Source organism: Coloeus monedula (genome assembly GCF_965178545.1).
Source record: "Coloeus monedula genome assembly, chromosome: 26".
Classification (NCBI taxonomy): Eukaryota; Metazoa; Chordata; class Aves; order Passeriformes; family Corvidae; genus Coloeus; species Coloeus monedula.
The window spans coordinates 2,788,259-2,809,556 of record NC_138806.1 but is presented as its reverse complement, the minus strand read 5'-3'; the positions used below and the strand labels follow the sequence as shown (position 1 = coordinate 2,809,556).

Here is a 21,298-nt window from a genome sequence, read left to right as displayed (position 1 = left end):
CTGGCCGCGGGCGGCGCTGTGGCCCCGGCCCCGCCCGGCCCCGCCCGCGGCGGTTCGTGCCCGGCCGCAGCCCCGGCTCCTCTGCCCGTGTCCCCCAGCGCGCAGTAATACACGGCCGCGTCCCCGCGCCGGGGCCGCCTGAGCCACAGCGCGCTGCTCCGGCGATCTGCCGACACCCACAGACGACCCGCAATGTCCGGCAGCTCTTTGGACTCTTTCACAGTGACCGCGAGGCGTTCGGGTCCTCGGCCCGGGAGATGACGGTACCACTGGATCAATTCTGTCCTTTGTATCTTGGGGTGTGAGCAGCTGATGTTGATGCCGGTGTTCTCGGTGGTCTCCAGCCGTGGCTCCTGCTGGACCTGGGCTCTGGCCACAGCCACTGCCAAGGAGAAAAGAAGAATCACTTTTCTTGAACAGAAAATGTGGTTCAGGGGGAGATGGGAGAGGAGGACAGATCTGAGCTAACTGGGATATGTTTTGAGAATAAAGGATGGAGAGATTATTTCTCGGAGAGTGTTTGGGTGAGCACGAGAACGCATGAGGGATGTTTTGAAGGACAATTAGAACAAAATTACAAAAGCAGACTGGCTGAGAGCTATACATGAATTGATGGATGGACGGATGGATGGATGGATAAAGACATGGAGTAAAAAAAGGCAAAGTGGGAAGCAATTACTTCACTCAGGGAAGAAAGCAGAGCAGGAGACAGATGGTAAATAAGAAAGGAGAAGGAACAGGAATGTAAGCGATGAATCTTGGGCTGGGGACGGTCTCACACAGCCCGCCGACCCGGGCGCCCCGACACCACTATCCACACACACCGAGCAGCACCGCGGCCAGCGCTGCCAGCCCCGCGCTCCGACACCGCCGCATCCCGCTGCTCCGCCGCCCGAGCATCCCTGTCCTGTCCTGTCCTGTCCTGTCCTGTCCTGTCCTGTCCTGTCCTGTCCTCTCCTCTCCTCTCCTCTCCTCTCCTCTCCTCTCCTCTCCTCTCTTCTCTCCTCTCCACCGCCTCCAGCTCCGCCCCGGCCGGGCTCAGACCCCGCCTCTCACAGCACCACCACAATGAGCGACACAAGGACGTTTGCCATTGCCAGGGACAAGAGACAGCTGCGTCCCATCCCACGCACCACCGACACTGCATCGGAAGCAGATCCGCTCCGCCACTGGCAGCCCACGGGCGGCAGGATTGCCGAGCCTCTCGCCGTGCCCCCAAGGCACGGCTCCTCCTTTTGCCCTCTGCAGCGCTGCTGAGAGCGGCTGTGTCCCGGCTGGGGCGGAGGGCACGGGGGCTGCCAGCCGTGCTGAAGCCCCGCCCGTGCTGTTTGTCCCGAGTTCAACTGATCCTCCAAGCTGGAGTGAAACCGTCCTTGGTGAGCCTGAAATCAGCATCAGCGGAGCGTGAGCTTTGGAGGGGCAGGAGAGGGAGGGCTCAGGAGACAGGGGCTGCAGTTGAGTGCCTCTTCCCTTGAGACATCTGTAGCGGGCAGCTGCCGTCCCCACTCAGCTGCGCTCAGGCTCCTTCTGACCCTGGCAAGCTGCTCTCTGTGCTGCTCAGGGCCGGAGCAGTGCTCGGTATCCCTGGCCCAGTCAGGAAATTCCCTCGCGGTGAGGGACACACATGCACAGACACGGGTTCGTGCACAGCAGTGTGGAGCCCCACACAAATCTGTGCTTCACGTGTGTCCATGCAAACGGGGCTGCTCCAAGAGCACACGAGGCAGGGACACAGAACCAGCCCTGGGCTCTGCTGAGGACGTGTGAGGCAAAAGCAGCAGGGCTGGAGTGTGGAAGGACAAGGTCCCAGGGGAGCACAAGGGCAATTTTTCTTTACTTAGAGACTGTGAAATGTAGAGATGAGTCAAAATAGTCCAGAATATTTTCCCGAGGGAAGTGCTAACATGGATGGGGTGAAAACCATCAGACCATTGTACAGACGTGGGGAGGTCCCTTCTGGTGAGTATCAAGGCGACCTCAGGTTCCCTTGCCCCGAGCTCACCCTCTCACAGACACATCCCCTCTCTCCCTCCCTCCCCTGGCTTGTTGCACAGCCGAGGAAGTTCCCTGCACCAGGGTGTCTTGCACAGCACAGAGGTACAAGGCACTGTCAGAGACCTCCACTTCCTCCACCTGCAGGACACTGTATTTCCCCGTGGTGTTCAGGTGCGTGGTGATACGGCCGCTGTGCTTGGCGCCAGGCCCTGCGTGATAGGAGACCAGCTGTGGGGCTTGGCCCTTCTGCACCTGGTACCAGAACAAGCCATTAAAATAATTGGACTGGTATGTGCAGGTGGTCTGGAAGGGATGTCTCTGCTCCACTATGACTTGTCCATCTTCCTGGGTGACCGTGATCTGCCCCGTGGTGCCTGGAAGAAAGTGAAGGTCAGCAGCTCCACAGGGAAGGACTGTGTGTAGCAAATCAAAATGGGATGCAAAACCCTGGTTGGAGAAAGCTTTCTGCCTTGTAGAAGAGTCCTGAGAGATTTTGGGCAGGAGTTGGGAGCTCTTTGCACTGCATGACCCAAAGGAGAGCTGTGTTGTGTCTGTCTCCTGCTCCTACTGCTCAGAGGATCAGGGAACAGCCGTTCCTGCCTGAACTTTGTGTGCTGGAAGCAGCACCCCTCCTGCAGCCTGAGGAGCCCATCGAGGTGCAGCAAAAGGATTCATCCTGCTTCGCCATTCCTGTCACCTCTGAGGGCTCCTAGATCCCTGAGTACACACAATGCTGAGCTTGGAAAGAGGGAGCCCTGGTTGTGGTGCAAGCCCAGAGAACACTGGAAGCCACGGCAGAGCTGGCTCAGCCTAGAGGCAGAATGGGACACCCTGTTATTGTAATGAAATGGGAACTTTGAGGTACCTGGGGCAGGTTTGACAGAATCTCAGAATTTGCATTAAAACAGGAGCAATACACAGCTGCAGAGACAGCTGAGATTTCCTGTGGTGACTGCAGGAGGATCAGAAGAGAGGCAGAGGAGGTGGATTGAAGGCAAGAGAAAAAACAGAGAAGGAGTCTGAGGTTTCTCTTCTCTCCCTTCCCTTTTCCTTTACAAATCTAAGAGCTTCTTGAGAAAACACTTGCAAAACCACAAACAGAAGCAGAGATTTCGCAGCCCTTTCCCTCTATTCACTGATATTTCCCCACACGATCCTGGTAAGGCTGTTGAGGTTTTCCTGGGGGAGAAGAAGAAGGGTGCCTCGGGGAAAAGGCAGGACTTACCCAGGAGCTGGCCCAGGAAGACCGTGAGGATGAGATAGGCGAGGTGCATGCCGAGACCGAGCTGCGTGTTTGCTGAGTGAGGGAGAGTCAGAAACCACCTGCCAGCCCCGAGATAACAGAGCTGCCGGAAACCACTCTCTGGGGGCAGCAAAGGAAGGAGTGGAGGCGGGGCAGAGAAATGACCTGTCCTTCCAGTGCCTGAAATGCTCCTTCTGCGTGTCTCCCTCCTCCAGCAGCTGCCCCCGTGCCTCCCTCAGGCACCGGCATTCTGACCATTCCGTGCCTCTGGGGCCTCAGTCATGGGAAGGGGCTGTTCCTGCTCAGCTCGCAGTGGAGTCCTCACCTCCCCAGCTGGAATCACCAGCTCTGCTGCACACCCAGGGCTGGGCATCTGGGAGGTCAAGGGCTTCTTCCCCAGTGAGCTTTCTCAGCTCTGTGGGGTCATTGCTATTTCCTCTGGGAACTGAAGACTCCTCTGTCTCTGCCACTTCTCCCCTGCCCTTCTTCTTCCTGCTTGGAACAAATGCCTCTGTCCCAGCTCCCTTCCTTGCACCCCCTTTTCCGAGTCAACTCCAGAGTGATCCCATACTGGTCATTTTGGTTTCGTCTAAAACGGGTTTGTCACAAAACCCCCTCGAGAATGATGTGAATAATAAATAATACAGGTAATGACAATGGTTCATATTAGGAACATTCTCATGCAACTGTTGCACCTCCCCATGGTTTAGAAGGGGTTTCTAGAGAAGTGGAGGGTCCTGAGGCTGTCACAGATTTTCCAGCTGAAAGAGCAGGATCAAGCTTTCCCTGTTACTGGCTCCTTTGATGGTTGTGCCTTCTTAAGCTTCAGAACAGAGATAAGACAATAAGACCCGTACAGGGAGATGAGGATTCTGCACTTGTGCTGAGAAGAGATACCAGGGCCACATCACTGCAGTCTGTCCTTTCCTGGGCCTTGTGTGTCCTCTCTCATCATCCCTAACCCTTTGTCTCGCTTGGCTGCACCTGCCTCCACCTCAGCGTCAGCCTTCACAGCTTCTTCAGCACATCTGACTCCCTTCCCTCTTCAGCCTCCAAGTAACTCCTAGAAGATTCAAATCTCTCACTTTCACTTCTCCATTGAAGGCTCGATCATTCCTCTCATCCTCTCCTCGTGTTTTGCAATATTGAATCACATCATGGTTTACTTTGCAAGGGACCTCTTCTGGGCTCACTTGGTGCAAGCCCTTGCTCAGAAGGGCTTACATAGAGCAGTTTGCCCAGGCCACGTCGAGATGGCTTTTGGAGAACTCCAAGGCTGGAGGCTCCATAGCCTCACAAGCATTCCTTGGTGACTGCTCCCTAATCCCACAAGACCCCCTAAACCCTCCATTCTCGTCATGTTCCTCTTGTCACTTCTTGTCACTTCTTGTCACTGACAAAGCTCAGCCTGAGCCACTTCACAGCAGTTTCCTAATGGCCCATCAATTAGAACCTGATGAGCTCTGAGCTCCCTCCTTCTCTCCCTTATCACCTACTGCCACATTGGTGTCATTGTGTGCTTTGTTTGTCACTTTCCCTTTTCCTCGTTCTTCCCTTGGCAAGGGAAATGGACGTGATGTGAGCCTTAGAGAACCAGACACCCTGGCCTTGCACATGCCCTGACAGTGGCCTCTGCTGAACTTGCTCAAGTGAGGCAGTTCCTGAACATGCTGAACGGCTCCTGTCCCCAAAGGAAATGGGGTCTCTAGAGCAAGTCTCTGCAGGGAAACCTCATGTGCAGCTCGGTCTTTCAGGTGTCTCCCTCCAACGCTTGCAGCATTGCTAAATCCTGGCATCTGCTTTGCAGGCTGCCTGAGAAGTGACAAACGTGAAGGAAAAGGGACCAATCCGTTTCAGGTGGAAGGTGGGTGTGACAGAGCCCTCCGATGATGTGAAATTCTCCTCTAATCCAACACATTCCTTGTTTTCCCTCCGAGATGTTCTACTGTTTCAGGACCATGCTGAATGCCCATCCAAGGGTGTTTGGGGAAAGCCGAGGATGAGAACAAAATGTAGAGAAGCGAATTCCAGCCTCAGGTGGGATTCAAAGTACACCTTCCTTACACATCTAGATGGGAAAGTGGCTTCTCATCCACGTTCCAGTACGAGGCAGAGACTTTTCCCCAGGGACAGAGATGGAGATTTCCCTGTCACCTCAGCAAGACTCCCTGCAAACATCTCTCCTGCTGTGACCTACTGAGGTGACGGCACTCCATTTATGAGACCATGTGTGCCTGCCAGCGCAGCTGCTTTGTCAGCTCCCACCACAGATGCTGGCCTGAAGGAGCAGCTCTGCTTTGCAAAGCAGGCTGAGAAGAGCAATGCACGCGCCCAGAGGGCCAAAGGCCATGGCAGAGCCGCAGCCCGCAGCAGTTTCCTGCCAGGCAGAGGAGGCAGAGGGGCGGAGGGGAGGCCGGGCAGTGCGTGCCGAGTGTGTAAGCGCAGGGGGCAGGCTGTGCGAGCCGTGTGTCCGGCGGCCGTGCAGGGCTGTGTCGGGCGCGGTGTGCGCGGGGTCGCTGCGCACGAAGGAGCTGCGGAGCCGCCTGAGGCCCGGCGGCCGAGCGGCAGCGCCCCCTGCTGGCCGCGGGCGGCGCTGTGGCCCCGGCCCCGCCCGGCCCCGCCCGCGGCGGTTCGTGCCCGGCCGCAGCCCCGGCTCCTCTGCCCGTGTCCCCCAGCGCGCAGTAATACACGGCCGCGTCCCCGCGCCGGGGCCGCCTGAGCCACAGCGCGCTGCTCCGGCGATCTGCCGACACCCACAGACCGCCCGCAATGTCCGGCAACTCCTTGAACCCCTTGAGAGCGCTCACGAGCAGTTCGGGTCCTCGGCCCGGGAGATGACGGTAGAAGTGAATGAAATCCTCGACCTGTTTTTTTGGGTGTGAGCAGCTGATGTTGATGCCGGTGCCCTCGGTGGTCTCCAGCCGTGGTTCCTGCTGGACCTGGGCTCTGGCCGCAGCCACTGCCGGGGAGAAAAAAACCCCTCAACTCCTACTTTCTCCCCAGCCCTGCCCAGAACAAAATCCCATAGAGGCAGTCAGGAACGTACAAAGATTATGATGAAAATAGTTTGCAGAGGATGTCAATATGTGCAGGAACGGAAATGTCCATTAATAATAATAATGGCTACATAAAATATACAAAAAGACACAGAGGAGAGGAAGGTACGGAAATTGTTGGACAAAGAGGAGAGAGATGAGTTTTCTGACGCAATATGTAACAGTGCAGACGAAGGGATGGAGAAGAGTATGGTTATGGGACAGAGGCCCGTGAAGAAGCCAAAGGGGACAGTAGTTTACAGGGACCTGCGGGGTCGCCCCAGCCCCACGCCCGCGCACCGAGCAGCAGCGCGGCCAGCGCCGCCAGCCCCGCGCCCCGGCACCGCCGCATCCCGCCGCTCCGCCGCCCGAGCACCGCCGCCCCCGCCAGCCCCGGCCCTGTGCTCTGGCCGTGCCGCCTCTTTTTCTCTTCTCTCCATCGCCTCCAGCTCCGCCCCGGGGCTGAGCCCTGCGCCGATGCCGCTCTGGCTCCCGCCCGGGCTCAGAGCACTCAGGGGCTCTCCACGGGCACAGCTTGGTGTCTTGGCAAACGGTCTCTCCCCCTCCTCCAGCAAGAACATCCCAGCGAGAATCAGCCTGCACAGAACCAGCTGCAGCCTGAGGCAGCAGCAGGGCCCTGAACGAGGAGATGGAGCAGCTTCCCGGAGCTGTCTCACCTCAATGGACCCCTCAGCTGATTCCTGCTCTATTCTACGACGGCTCTTGGGGCTGTTTGTCATGGGAGAGAGAAGTCAGAAGAAGGTTCAAAATGGAGGGAGGCTGGGATGGTGATCAGGTGGCATCTGGACTCGGGGCCTGGGCAGTAGTTGCATAGGAGCTGGTGGCTCTTTTTGAGCCCTGACAGGATGAGGCCAACCAGCCCTCATACATCTCTGCCTCCTGGCCCTGCATGTTCTTTGACTCCTGATGTAGTGACAGGCTGCTCCTCATATATCCTTATATTTTGCTTCTTCCCTGCCCTCTCTTCAGGTTACCCTCATGCCCCATGACATGTCCTGCACAGAGAAGTGCCAGCCCTGCCATCCCTGCCAGCCCTGCGGCCCCACCCCGCTGGCCAACAGCTGCAATGAGTGCTGTGTCAGGCAGTGCCAGAGCTCCACCGTCGTCATTGAACCCTCCCCAGTGGTGGTGACCCTGCCCGGGCCCATCCTCAGCTCCTTCCCACAGAACACCGTGGTGGGATCCTCCACCTCCGCTGCCGTTGGCAGCATCCTCAGCTCTGGCGGAGTGCCCATCAGCTCCGGGGGCTTTGACATCTCCTGCATCACCAGCGGCTATGGTGACAGTAAATGTCACCTCTGCTAAATCTGCTGTCAATGGCCTCAGATAAGAATACTGAGGAACTCAGAATATGAAGCTGGACAGAGGATCAACCTTTCTGTCATTGCTTTAAGAGCAGCTGATCATTGCTGATTCGCCTTGCCGGGGTAAACTTGAAGGGATCAACCTGAGGAAGTTGATACTGCGTTCTCTGAAAACTTGGCCAATGTCTACCTCTCCTTTCACTCTCACCCTTTCTCATTCTTGCCTTTGTTTTCTTGTGATTCCTTCAAAACCTGCTGTGAGGACCCCAGAGACCAGCCTTCAGGGGCATGCTGGACTGTCTCCTGTTGCTGGACAGGTCAACAGATTCCCTGTGGGAACTCTGCCACAGGAAAAGGGAAGAGATTCTCAGCTGTTTCTGCTCCTCTTCATACTTGGAGCCTCTGCCTAGAGTGACCTCATTTTCACCTTCAGACACATTAAAAACTTGCTGCAACCTTGCCTGTGTCCTTTAGTTGTCTTTCATCTGTGCACTGAGTGCTGAGCAGAAAAGCCATTGGTTGACAGGCACAAGGGGAGCCCTTCATCATTCCTAGTGGCACTGGGGCGTGGGACAAATTGCAATGAAACTTCTTTCCAGAACTGCTTCCAGGCACTGAGGCATCTCAGAATTTCATAGAATTTTAGGCTGGAAGGGTCTTCTAAATTTCTCCTGGTCCAATCTCCCTACAATGAGTAGTGACACCTTCCACTAGACCAGATTGTTCAAAGCCCCACCCAACCTGACCTAGAATGCGTACAGGGATCTATTGTCTCTCTGGACAACATATTCCTCTGTATTATCCCCCGCTTTGTAAAAAATTTCTTCATAGCTAGTCTGAATCTACCATCTTCTAGTTTAAAACTGTTTCCCCTGCCCTATCACAACGCACCCTGCTTAAATATTTCTTTTAAGCCCCCGTTACATACTGAAAGGCTGCAACAAAGTCTCCTCAAAGCCTTCTCTTCTCCAGGCTGAACGAGCCCAATTGTCTCAGCCTGTCCTTATAAGAGAAGTGCTCCTGTTCTCAGATCGTTTTTGTGAGCTCCTCTGGGTTTGTTTCAAACGGTCCATGTCTTCCCTCTGCTGAGGACTCCAGAGCTGGAGGCAGTATTTGAGATGGGGTCTCAGTGTAGAGGGTCAGAATCAGGAAACAGTTCGTTTTCTGGGCTGCAAGAGCACATTTACAGCTCGTATCCAGCCTTTCATCCATGAAGGAAGACATCCCTAGTTATTCCACTGCTAATCGCTGTCAGTCTTTGCCTGGCTGCGTCTCCTTTCAGAAATACCGCTTGGACCTGAAGCACATCATACAATCAGGAATCCTGAAGACTGCTGTTCTCTAGAAGAGAACTGCAGGCATGTGGGAAGCCTGAGGAGGTCAGCATTTCCACAAGTTCTTGGGGAAGAGTGCTCCTCTTGCTTTGTGTGAAGCTGTGCTGTGCAAGAAGGCTCACAAGCCAAAGAATGGCAGGAATTGGGATGGGTTAATAGCCTTGGAATGGCCTAAATTCCCTACTCCACTGCCCCTCTCCTCCATCACCTGATCCAGGGGCCATGGTCAGTGTGCCTGGTCATGGGCAGCAGATACAACTTCCCCATGCAGCCCTCTCCCCCTGCAGCACAGCGTCTGACCTGGCTCACCTGGTGCTCCTTCTGTAGGGCTGAGGTGTTCCTGGGCAGCACTGGGATCAGCTACAGCAGGCCCCACACTGGAGTCCCCTCTCCCTGTGAACCCAACACCCATCAGGTGAAGCCAGCCCCGGGACAGGGAATGGTGGCAAAACACAAACAGGGCTTTGTTCTGCCTTGTCTTGCCCCAGGACAGAGCAGCTTTCTGGAGGCCCAGGAACTCTACGGCCCTACAGGCATCACAACCCAGCCACAAGTGCACTTCTACCCCACACAGGGTGTGTGGGAGTCAGAGCAGAGTTAGCAGGTAACCCTGGGACAGGGAGTATGAGGACCAAGCCCACACAGACCAAATTCATCCATGGGTTCAGCTCCACCTTGGTCCCTGCCAGGGCCTCTGTGAGAGCCCAGGCCTAGCACAGGCCTGTCCCAGCTCTGCCCTCTCAGTGCCTGGGTCCGGCCTGAGCTATTCTTGTTCTTCTGACATAGCCAGGCCCCTTCACCACCCACGGCAGTCACAGGATGGAGCCTTTACATGGGCCTCTCTTGAGTCTGGCCTTGCCCTGAGCCCCAGCACCAGCTCTGGCCCTGCCACTCCTGTCCAGATCTGGCCCTCCTGGGACCTCCTGCACATCTGTAGAACAGATTAGGGCAATAATCAACAGATACTTCTGGGGCAGAATTATGCCCTAAGGCAGAGGTCTGAGATGGAAAAGATCTCTTGCTGTTTCTCAGTAGAGTCCTACACCAAGGATGTATTTCTAGGCACTTCCCTCAACAACTGGCTCCCTAAGGCTCGCGTTTCCTCAGGACTGGTGATGAATACGCATCTACCCCCCTTCACTGAGCTTGGTGTCTGCAGGGTTGTTTCTCTCACATCTTCTCTCAGCTCTCTTTTGTCTGCTGTTCCTCAGTAGGTGTTTCCTCCCTTCCTAAACATGTTACTCCAGAGCTGCTTCCACCATCACTGATAAGCTCAGCCTTGGCCAGAGGTGGATCAGTCTTAAAGCCATCTAGTGCTGGCTGCCCCACAAGCAAAACCCTTCCATGGAAACCAAATCCAGAGGGTGCAAGGCAAACAGACCCAGGGGCTTCTCTGAGGTCCTGTGACAGGACCACAGGCAATGAGCACAGGCAGGAACACTGGAAGCTCTGTCTGAAACATAGGAAAGACTTTATTGTTGAGGGTGACCAAGCACTGGCTCATATTGCCCAGATTACCTGAGGATTCTTGCTCCTTGGAGATATTGGAAAGGCATAAGGGGAGATTTAGGAGCAAGAGAATGAAACCCAACAGTGCAGCCCAAATGCCTGAGATTCTGAGCAAAAGTGAACATTGGAGCAAGTTGGGAGGCGTGGAGGAAAGAAACATGGCATATCATTTTGCAGTGGTATCATGGCATATCCTTGGGTGACCAGTCAAGGGCTGAAGTGCCGGGAGCAGCTGGGCTCCTTCCTGTCAACAAGACCACAGACAACACCACCAGTGAGCTCCAGGCCAACCTCATTTCCCTGCACTGCACCCACTCAGCACTTGAGCTGAGGATTCTGCAGACACTGACACATTCCTGCCCTGGAAATCCTGAGGCATCTCAATCCCAGCACTTAGAAGAAGCCTCCATGAAGAAATGTGTATGACATAAGCCAGGAAATGAAAAGGTGGCAACACGGAAAACAAGCACCCAGCCCATGTCATTAGCTGGCATGTTTTCCATACATTATGAGGACCTTAGGAAATTACCGCTTTCATAGAAGCCACCTCTGGGCCTGGAGCAACTCAGAGCCACCATAAAAGGCAGCCCAACTTCATGCTCTCTCATCCACTTCTCCTGCCTCCTTCTCCTTGGGATCCAGGTGAGTCTGAAGCTCTTTTCCCCTGTCCTTTTCTGGCGAAGCAGATACGTGTTCCTATAGCCTGTGAGAGGTCTTAGTGCTGCTGGTGCTGAGGGGTCAGAGAAGAGCTAAGGTCTGACTTAGAGAGTGTCAAGGATTTGGCTGAGGGAGCTCTTTATTGAAGAAATAAGGTGAAACTTTGCAGTACTGTGTCAGGGTGAGGCTGAAAACCCCTTTCTCTCACTGCCTAGTTTCTCCCTTCTGGCGTAGCAGGTACCACTGAAATTCTTGCAGTGGGATGATGGACTCATAGCCAGTGCCTCCTCACATATGCCTGTGCTCTGCTTCCTCCCTACCTTCTCTCTCAGGTGCACCTGCAGCCCCAAGACATGTCCTGCTACACCCCGTGCCGGCCCTGCCAGCCCTGCGGCCCCACCCCGCTGGCCAACAGCTGCAATGAGTGCTGTGTCAGGCAGTGCCAGGACTCCACTGTGGCCATCCAGCCCTCCCCAGTGGTGGTGACCCTGCCTGGGCCCATCCTCAGCTCCTTCCCACAGAACACCGTGGTGGGATCCTCCACCTCTGCTGCTGTTGGCAGCATCCTCAGCTCTGAAGGAGTGCCCATCAACTCTGGCGGCTTTGACCTCTCCTGCATCACCAACCGCTATGGTGGCAGAAGGTGTCCTCCATGCTAAAGCCACTGGTGCAGCCCTCAGAAGGACCCCCAGGAATCCAGAAGCTGATGCTGGACTGAGGACAGAGCTCCTGGCCATTGAATTCAGAGATGCTGAGCAACCAATGCTGCCCTTCCAAAGGAGGGCAGGTGGGGTTCTCTGAAACCATGGCCAGTGTTTGACTTCCCTGTCATACTCTCTCTCCCACCTCTCTCTTGTCTTCCGTACTTTTGGACTGTAAGCCTCTCTGGGGGATCTGCTAACTGCTGCCCACTGTGGGGCAGGCAGATGGATGCCCCGTGGGATCTCCAGTGTCGGTGATGGGCAGAGACTTCTGGCAGTTGCATGTGGTCTCCCACCACCACCAGCAGCCTCCTCTATAAGGGAACTCATTTCCCACTTCAATGACAATAAAACTTTCTGCATTTCACCCTCAGCCTCCATGTAATCCTTTTTTGGTGACCTTGTCTCGAGTTGCTGAAACCAAAAGGCATTGCTATGGGTGGTGGAGGAAAAGGTGGGGACACAAGTGGACCATTGATTATTCCCAGAGAAAGGGGAGGGTGGGAAACACAGCAGTGGGGCCCTTTCAGGCACTGTCCACTGGAGCTAAGGAAGACATCCCTGACTTCTCCACAGACAGCAGGGATCAGGCTCAGCCTTCCAACATTTCTGCTCACATATGACTCCTTGGTCTCAGAGCACGTCCTGCAGATGGGGAACAAAACCCATCTTCAGGACCAGATTTAACAGACTCTGTAGACTCTTTCCACAGTCAGTGATGGGACATCAGGTCACCCGGGGGACTTATCCCATCCCAAAGCAGATGTGCACAGGAAATGGCACAAACCATCTTTCTGGAGACACAGATCCTGCAGCTGACCAGTGGTGGCCCCTGAACTCTCCAGCTAGGGAGGGAGCTCACAGCAGGGCCTGCATACCTGGTCACGTGCTTATCGCTTGCTTCAATAAGTGATCACAAGTGAACACACAGGCTCCAACACCTCCATCCCATAGCTAAACCCCACATCCATGTCCATAGGATAGGACAGCTAGATAGTGGGGAGATGGCTTCACGGCCAGAAAACAGGCTCAAGCTGAGAACTTTACTCCCATTAGCTGCATCTCAGCCTCACACCAAGTACAGGTCAGTTTTCTCTCAACCACACTGAAGCCTGGGACACAGGACTTGCAGAAAATGTCTGTCAAGTCCAACACCTGTGTGGTGATCCTGGACAGTGCAGACACACTCTCTCTGGAGGTGAATCTAACTCAAGATGCCTAGAGGACGAGAAGTGTGTGTATTTTTGTATGTGTGTGGTCTAAGCCAGCTCTCTAGTTTATCTTGAATGTCAACAGAAGAAAAATAGGTATTTGTAAGGCCTGGATTGCCTGATCTGTGAGAGACAGCATTTTTTATAAGAGTTGAACTAAGGCTTGAGAGTGCCTGTTTCTCTCAGCTGATGATAAATGGAGCAAAGATGAGTACTTCAATTGGAGACACCTTCTCTGGAGCCAGGGGAAATCAATTTTCCTCTACTAATGTCTCATCTGATTTTGAACTTAGATCTTTACTTAGTTCTTCAGCTAAGCCTGAAGACAGAGGCCTTAACTGCATTAAGAGGCTCTGAAATGAGGTAGGTGAACTCCTTACCTTACAGTATCTGTATTCATGTGCCCATAGTTGCCTTTAGTTACTTCCCACCTTGGAGGTTTCACAGCCATCTTGGTATCCAGCACCAAATACTTGGAACATGACTATTTCAGACATCTCCATGTCAGCTGAGTTCCTGACAAGGTTCTCATACCACAGCTGCAGGCAGGAGGCAAACACCCAGCCTAGCAGCCACTTAGGGAATTGCACTGCTGTTCTTTAATTGCCCTGTGTGAAGAGAGAGTACTATCCATCTCTGACAAGCCCATAAGACCTCCCAGAGGTCAAACTCCCTGGGGCACACCAGAGGGAAAACAGAAAACAGTCTCCTAGGTGTGGCCAGCTGGAGCTTCATTGTGTTAATGAGGTGGGTGTGGGGATGTTCTTATGCTAATGATGCTGGCGACTCTCTGGTGTATGATCTCTCTATATGAAGCTAAGCTGAAGAGAGTTTACACTTTGTGTGCGTGCACACAAAGCTCCCTTTAGTGGAATTACAGCCGTGGCTGCGAGAGGAAAAAGATCAGGGGTGCAAGCTGTCAGATCCTACTGGATGGAGAGGAAACAAGGTCAGGCAGTTGCCATCAGCTTGAAGTGAGTCGGCAAGGGGAGAGCTGCTCATCCACACACCTTCATCTGAATCCAGAGTTCCCCCCCCCCAAAAATCTACCTCTTTCTAATGTTCTCCATTAGCCAAGGGGACCATGGCTTCCTCGGGAAGATGGTGCATGAAAAAATGTCATTTGGATCATTTCCACTGGCAAATCTGGTGAGTGAAGCCTGCCCAAGACATATAGCACAGACTTCCGATGCCTTGCATGTTTAAGGAGAGCTTATTTAAGGGGGATTTCTTTACTCTTTAAGTACATGAGTTTTCTGGTATATATTGCTGTGGAGGAAGATAGGAGAAAAAGAGATGATTAAGATGGTGATTTAGTCCATCTGTCTTCCACATCCACCTGAAGATATGTTCTCCCTGGAGAACTGATCAAGAATCCTCCCTTCCCTACAGGAACAGTTCAGCACAGCTACCTTTAATGGGATAGAACTCAGAGGATTTTGCCTTCAGTCGCTGGGGCTAAATATCTCTGCCTAAGTTGGGATGTCTGACATCCATCTAAAGTGCTCACTAGACTCCTGCCTTAGACCTCAGAAACAACCTGGCACTTCTAGAGGGCTTTTGGCCATGTATATAAGACAAAGTGAGCCATGTCGCCCTCATGCTTTTTCTCTATCTGTGAAGAAAGAAGGGGGGTAAGCTGAGGAGCTGAGACAGGAGTATTTCACAGTAGATATTTCAGCTTGGTCAGCAGAAATCCTTCCCCTGACTCTGAGAAGGCAAAATGTCAAAGAGGTGAATCGTACCCCTAGCAGCTATGCTGAGAAGCAGACATCAGTGCAGGAAATGGAGGTATTTGCAAAAGCTTCCTGTTCTGAGACTTGAAGGAAAGCAAATATAGGAGGCCTTGAGTAGTGACATACTAACCTGTTCCCCTGTGCGGCTGCAGCTCAGTCTCAATCCCTTGTAATAAGCTGACCTAGAAGAGGTGGGAAAAATCTCTTGCAGTGCCACATTATCCTGACAGTATTTGTATTCCTCAGTTGCATTTGCTGATATCACACCTCAGTATTGCCTGCCTTGGAGAGTACAGGTTATGTTATTCCCTTCCTATTTCTAACAGCTTTTCCCATAGCTGGAGTGCCTCAGCCTGTTGTCCATAGTTTCCTAAGTGGGATTTTCATCTCACAGAAGTGACTACATTCCCCATTTTTAAAGGAGGTGCATAATCTGATAAATAATTCTCCAAATATTAATTTGTTGGGTTTGGTCTGATTTTCAGGGTTAGATCTAGTTGTCCAAACATGTTTTATCCGGGAAGGATTTCTCAGACAATTTTAATTTAGGATTAATGCCATTTTCCCATGTTGTGAACCAACTGCATTTTCACGGATGGTGATTTTTTTTCGCTACTTGTAGCATCTGAAGGACCAGCACAGGCATGCAAACTCTCACAGAAGCTTTTCTTTCTCTGCAGATGGACCTCAACATTTGGAAGGACATGGCAAATGGGACAAGTGTGGAAGAATTCATCCTTCTTGGCTTCCCAGGCACATGGCAATCCCGAGTTTCCCTTGTGGTAGTGTTTGCACTGATGTACACCCTGACAGTAATAGGCAATGCATCCATCATAGCCCTTGTGTGGAAAAGCAGCAACCTACACACCCCAATGTACTTTTTCCTCTGTAATCTCTCCTTTCTGGAGATCTGGTACACTACAGGTGTTGTTCCCAAAGCCATAGGGGTCATGCTGGGGACTAGCCAGACCATCTCCTTCAGTGTCTGCATCCTCCAGTTGTTCTTTCTTCTCTCTCTAGGCTCCACTGAGTGTTTTCTCCTGTCTGTCATGGCCTATGACCGCTACTTAGCCATATGCTACCCCCTGAGGTACAACTCCCTCATGAACAGTGTCCTCTCTCTTCGGCTGGCACTCAGCTCCTGGCTGGGAGGCTTTTTGTCCATCTCCCTGCTGGCCTTTCTGACATCCAGGCTGACTTTCTGTGGGCCAGATGTCATCAATCATTTTCTCTGTGATATAGATTCCTGCCTTGCCCTCTCCTGCAGTGATACATGGCCTGTGGAGCTGGCAACCTTCCTCATCTCCATAATTGTTGTGGTGTCTTCCTGTGTGGTCACCCTGGTCTCCTACATGTACATCATCTCCTCCATCCTGAGGATTCAGTCAGTCCATGGCCGGATAAAGGCCTTTTCCACCTGCTCTGCCCATCTCAGTGTTGTCACAATCTGGTACGGCTCCACCATGTTCCTGTATGTCAAGCCATCGGCCCAGAACTCCCTGGATCTGAACAAAATTGTGAATACCTTTAACACAGTGGTAACTCCTTTCTTAAACCCCTTCATTTACACACTCAGAAACAAAGAGGTGAAGCTCGCTCTGGGACGGGCTTTCCAGAAGAAGTGAAGTGAATTTTCAAAGTTGAACAAACAGATTCATCCCCTCCCTCCCACGACTTCTGCCCTGCAGAAAATCCCCACTGATATGTAGGTCTGTGTGGGCATCGCAGGCAGTGAGAAGCCACCAGTTCCCCGATGAGCTCGTATCAACTTACAGCCATCTCTGGCTGGGCTGAGCCTCAGTTCTGCTGCTCCCACCACCCTCTGTTCATTCCTGGTGAATTCAGAATGCCTCCTAGTCCTCTAAAGTGCTGTGCTTGGAAAGGGTCACAAACCCCATCCATAAATGGCTCTGTAACAGAGCTGGAGGAGTGGTACTCCCACAGGTTTCTACCCCAGTTTGCCAAGTGCTTCATTCTGTCAGGGTTCGTCTGAACCTCCTAAAGAAATCCCAGCAACTTCAGGAAACATTGCTTTAGGAAACAGACATGTTGCTCCATTTAGCCTGATGTTTTGTGGACGCATCTGTGCCACATTCTTGTAGCTATTTCATCAAATCATACCCTAATTCAGGATAAAATTTGGCAATGTCTTATATCTCTACCTATAGCCATTATTCCTAGCATAAGAATGCAAACAAAATTTGCATAATTCCTCTTCCTTCCTTGCCTTAGTATCTGAATCGACTCTCTTATTTTTAATTAAAATTATGCAAAATTGTGTGTTTCATACTAGATGTGTCTGGGCATTTCCACATCTAAAACTCCACATCATTTTTAGCAGTACATTGTTCCACCCATTTTGGGCTTTGTTGTGGAAAAACTTTAATGTGATTGGCAAAGCACTCAAAGTGCAGAGCTGTGGAAGGCTGGCTGGGAAGCAAGTCTCTCTTTATACTCATTGGGAGGGTATTAGTGCTTCCAAACAGCACTTGCTTTTCCCCTCCCAATTTTCATTTCAAAACAGATTAATCACATTCTCAAAGCTTTTCTTTTTGCACACTGACAGTGAAGATAGTCCATGTAGCCACTTCATAATGAGGAGGCATCAACATGGTAGACACAACTTTATGGAGAGTGTGGAATTAATTTCACCTGAGCGTAGAGCTCTCTGAGGAAGATGATTGAATCTGAACTGAACATCTACTCCTCCCTTCTAGAAGCAATGGCACTTCTGGAGGAGATTTACAAACCTCCTGCATCCACCTGGGCACTTGGCACTTAGACCTGTATCCAGGCCCAGGCACCATTGCCCAAGGACAGGCTGATTCCCACCCTTTGTCGGCTGTGCTCTTTTTCAGTGGCATTTGGGAAAATGGCTGGGACAGCAGAAAGAGCCCAAGACTGGATTTATCCTCAGACAGACATCACTGCTTGTCATTTCTGCCTAGGAATGATGCACTTCAGAGAGAATTGTGTATTTGGAGTGTTGAAGCCCACTACAGTCCTGGAAAGCAACAAAAAGCATGACCTGACATGTCCAAGAAATCCAAGACACAGCAGAGTGCAGGACACTGAGAGCCGCTGTGAATTCCTCGTCAACACTGCTTTGAAGCCCTCTGAGATAAACAGGGGCATGCAAAGCCTCACACAGGGCTGTCAGAGCAGACCCAGGTCACTTGGGAGATACAGGCTATCTGAGAGAGGAACAGCAGCAGGAAAACAAATGAGTACCCTGAGATTTCTCAGGCAAAGGGGATGATACTTCATGAGCAACAGACTGCAACAGACTCCAATTCAAAGGGTGGGATCCATCTGAAAACTCAGCACCCTTGAGCTGAGTTTCCATAAGCAGTGCTGTAGTAGGATTGCCTGAAAATAGGTCCCCAGAACCCCTCCTTTAGCTCATGGGAGGAAAGGAGATCACTGAGATCTCTTGATCACTGAGATCATTACCAGCTGTTGGACAGAGAAACTGGCATGGACTTGGGAACACAGGAGCTCCCTCCAGCACTGGTGGTTTCCCTGAAAAGAAGGAGAGCTATGAAAAGGAGTGGTACAACTCTCTGGCAGTGGATGAGTGCAGGAAGAATCTTGTCCAGAGTCTGGCTGATGGCTGTTTTCCACTTGCTGATGCAGGGTAAGGAAGGGCCCTTCCCATCTTGGGCTACTGTGACCACAATGGCAAAACCATAAGAGCAGTTGTGCCTCCTACCAAAGGCCTCATTCTCCAGCTGTGGCCATCAGTGGAGGTCCACAGAGAGTAGGAACAGGAAGAAGAGCTGGTAGGCTATTTGCTCTGAGAATCCCAGTGTTATTTTAAGCAGAGGGCATTGACAAGGATGGTTTGGCTTGTTTATGGTGTAGCCTCCAATAGATCTGCCCCAAGTCAGGTTTCTTGAACAGTTTTCATCGTCAAAATCCCTGGATTTAGAAGCAACTGTAAAAGTTGCAGGAGTATGTGCTTCACAGCAGCACAGCCCTCACTTCCAGGGATGGGGCAGCCAGAGCTTTTCTGGACAACCTGTGCCATGGCCTCACCACCCTCAGAGGAAAGAATTTTTTCTTAGTAACTGGTATGAATCAATCCTGTTTCAGTGGGAAGCCATTCCCCTTGTCTTGTCACTCCATGCCCTTGTAAAAAGTCCCTCTTCGTCTCTCTTGGATCCTCTTTGGGCCCTGGAATGTGATTTAAGGTATCCCCAGGACCATCTCCAGGCTAAACACGTCCATCTCTCCCAGCCCTTTTTCCATAGCAGAGGGGCTGCAACCCTCTGAGCACCTTTGTGGCCTCCTCTGGCTTCAGCACCTTCACATCCCTTTTATGTTGGGGGCCCCAGAACTGGACACAGCACTCCAGCTGGGGTCTCACAAGAGCAGAGTAGTGGGGGAGAACCATCTCCCTAGACCTGGTAGTCACTCTTCTTTTGATGCAATACAATTCTGGGATACAATTGGCTTCCAGGGCTGCATGTGCACATTGGAGGTCATGTCCAGCCTCTCATTCACCAGTACACCCAAGTTCTTCTTGGCTGGGCTGACCTCAGTCTACTCAGTACCCAGTCTGTGTCCATCCTTGGGAGTGACCCAACCCACATTCAGGACCTTACACTTGGCCTTCTTGAGCTTCATGAGGATTGCATGGGCCCCCCTCTCTTACCCTGTAGAAGTCAAGGTTGTAAGAACAAAACACACTGTGGACTCTGCTGAGGACACCTGGAGACAACTGCATCAGGGTTGGAGCATTGTGAGGAAGGACAAGGAGCCAGACAAGCCCTTGACATTTTTACTGCTGCACAAAGAGGGGATGGGTTAAAACGAGCTAGAATTTTTCCCTGATAGCAGAGTTAGGCAGGTTGGGGCCAAAACTACTTGCACAGTCCGTGGACACAGGGAGGGAAGAAGTGACCATAGGGAGGGAAAGAGAAGGATAGGACATATCCTCATGCACAGGAGCCCTTGGGCACCCAGCTGAGAATTGCTGGAACACAAACAATCCCCCCAGTTATACAGACTGTTACATCACTTGCCTGGTCTGGGCCCATACAGTACATAAACTGAGTTTTCTGCCTGCACTGCTGCATTCCTGCCTCAGAAATCCCAGGGCCTTTAATCCCAGGGATCAGAAGAAGCCTTCATTGGGAAACGGGCATGGAACAAACCTGGAAATGAAAAGGCAGCAGTGCAGGAAATGAAAGCACAGCCCGTATCATTAGGTGTGCTGGTTTGCATTCAAGATGAGCTTGCCGGGAAATTGTTACCTCTGCAAAGGCTGTCCCTGGTCCTGCGGCAGTGAAGGGCAGGTATAAAAGGCAGCCCAAGTCTCTGCTCTCCCATCCACTTCTCTTGCTTCCTTCTGCTTGGGAATCAGGTGAGTCTGAAGCCACTTCTCTTTCTCTTCCAAAGGGAGATCTCCACTTGGTGGACATCTCAACTGATGTTGGCTTTCTCGTATTATTTGGGGTTTGGAGCATCTGGTCATGAGAGAGGAAAGGAGGGAGGAGGCTGGCATAGAGAGAGGCTGGTGACTGTGGTTCGTTTTGGTTTATGCCCTGGGAGAGAACTTCCTGAGTCAGGCTGCTCTTTGTAGGGCTCCTGGCACAATCTCCAGCTTCCCACTCACAATGGCCTTGGCTCTTTTGTGATGGGGTAACGAGGCTGCTCTTCACCCACCCACCCACTGTTGTGCTCTGTTTCCTCTCTGCTCTCTCTGCCAGGTGCACCTGCAGCCCCAAGACATGTCCTGCAACACCCCGTGCCGGCCCTGCCAGCCCTGCGGCCCCACCCCGCTGGCCAACAGCTGCAATGAGTGCTGTGTCAGGCAGTGCCAGGACTCCACCGTCGTCATTGAGCCGCCTGCTGTGGTAGTGACCCTGCCTGGGCCCATCCTCAGCTCCTTCCCACAGAACACCGTGGTGGGATCCTCCACCTCGGCTGCTGTTGGCAGCATCCTCAGCTCTGAAGGAGTTCCCATCAACTCTGGTGGCTTTGACCTCTCCTGCATCACCAGGCGCTACGGTGGAAGGAGAGGCCTCCCCTGCTAATGGTGCTGGGCATATACAGGTCTTGGGAGGTGTCCCCCAGATCTCCAGGCATGGTGCTGGACAAAGGAAGAATCTTCAGGTCATTTCTTTCAGAGGAACTGACCATCTTTAGTTCCTCCTGAAAATGCTGGCAGGAAGGGCCCAGCTCAGGCACTTTGAAAGCACAGCCTATGTCTTGCCTACATATCTCCTTTTCTCTATTTCCATTGTGTCCTTCTGCTCCCCTGGGCTGCAAGGCTCCTCTAAGCCAGCCTGCACTCTACAGGCAAGCAAACGGATGCCCTGCATGGACTTCACCATGGCCAAGAGGTGAAGTGTCTTGCTTGTCCCTCCAGATTCCCTGCATTGAGCATCTGTGCTTCTAACAACTTTGATTTCCTCTTTAAATTCAATAAAGATTTTTGCATCTCAGGCCCGGTCTCCAGGTGGTCCTTCCCTCCACATATGCCCTTGCAAGCTTCTGGGAGAGAATGGTGTTGGTGCTGGGAGGGGATAAGGTGACAATGTAGTG

General features: G+C 52.4%; 3 protein-coding genes across 3 annotated transcripts; all 3 read left to right on the top strand.

Annotated features, from left to right (window-relative positions):
- Positions 1-11,451: 11,451 nt before the first annotated feature.
- Positions 11,452-11,757, top strand: LOC309582176 (feather keratin Cos1-2; the record flags this gene model as incomplete). Its single annotated transcript, XM_082297207.1, has 1 exon — positions 11,452-11,757. The coding sequence occupies one exon, from the start codon at positions 11,452-11,454 to the stop codon at positions 11,755-11,757; it is 306 nt and encodes a 101-aa protein (XP_082153333.1).
- A 2,186-nt stretch (positions 11,758-13,943) lies between these two features.
- Positions 13,944-16,371, top strand: LOC309582168 (olfactory receptor 6F1-like; the record flags this gene model as incomplete). The annotated part of the gene is made up of 3 exons (XM_082297202.1): positions 13,944-13,984; positions 14,084-14,159; positions 15,427-16,371. 3 exons carry the CDS (start codon positions 13,944-13,946, stop codon positions 16,369-16,371), a joined length of 1,062 nt encoding a protein of 353 aa, XP_082153328.1.
- A 4,110-nt stretch (positions 16,372-20,481) lies between these two features.
- On the top strand, positions 20,482-20,787 carry LOC309582250 (feather keratin Cos1-1/Cos1-3/Cos2-1-like; the record flags this gene model as incomplete). The annotated part of the gene is made up of 1 exon (XM_082297292.1): positions 20,482-20,787. The coding sequence occupies one exon, from the start codon at positions 20,482-20,484 to the stop codon at positions 20,785-20,787; it is 306 nt and encodes a 101-aa protein (XP_082153418.1).
- Between the last annotated feature and the right edge of the window lie 511 nt (positions 20,788-21,298).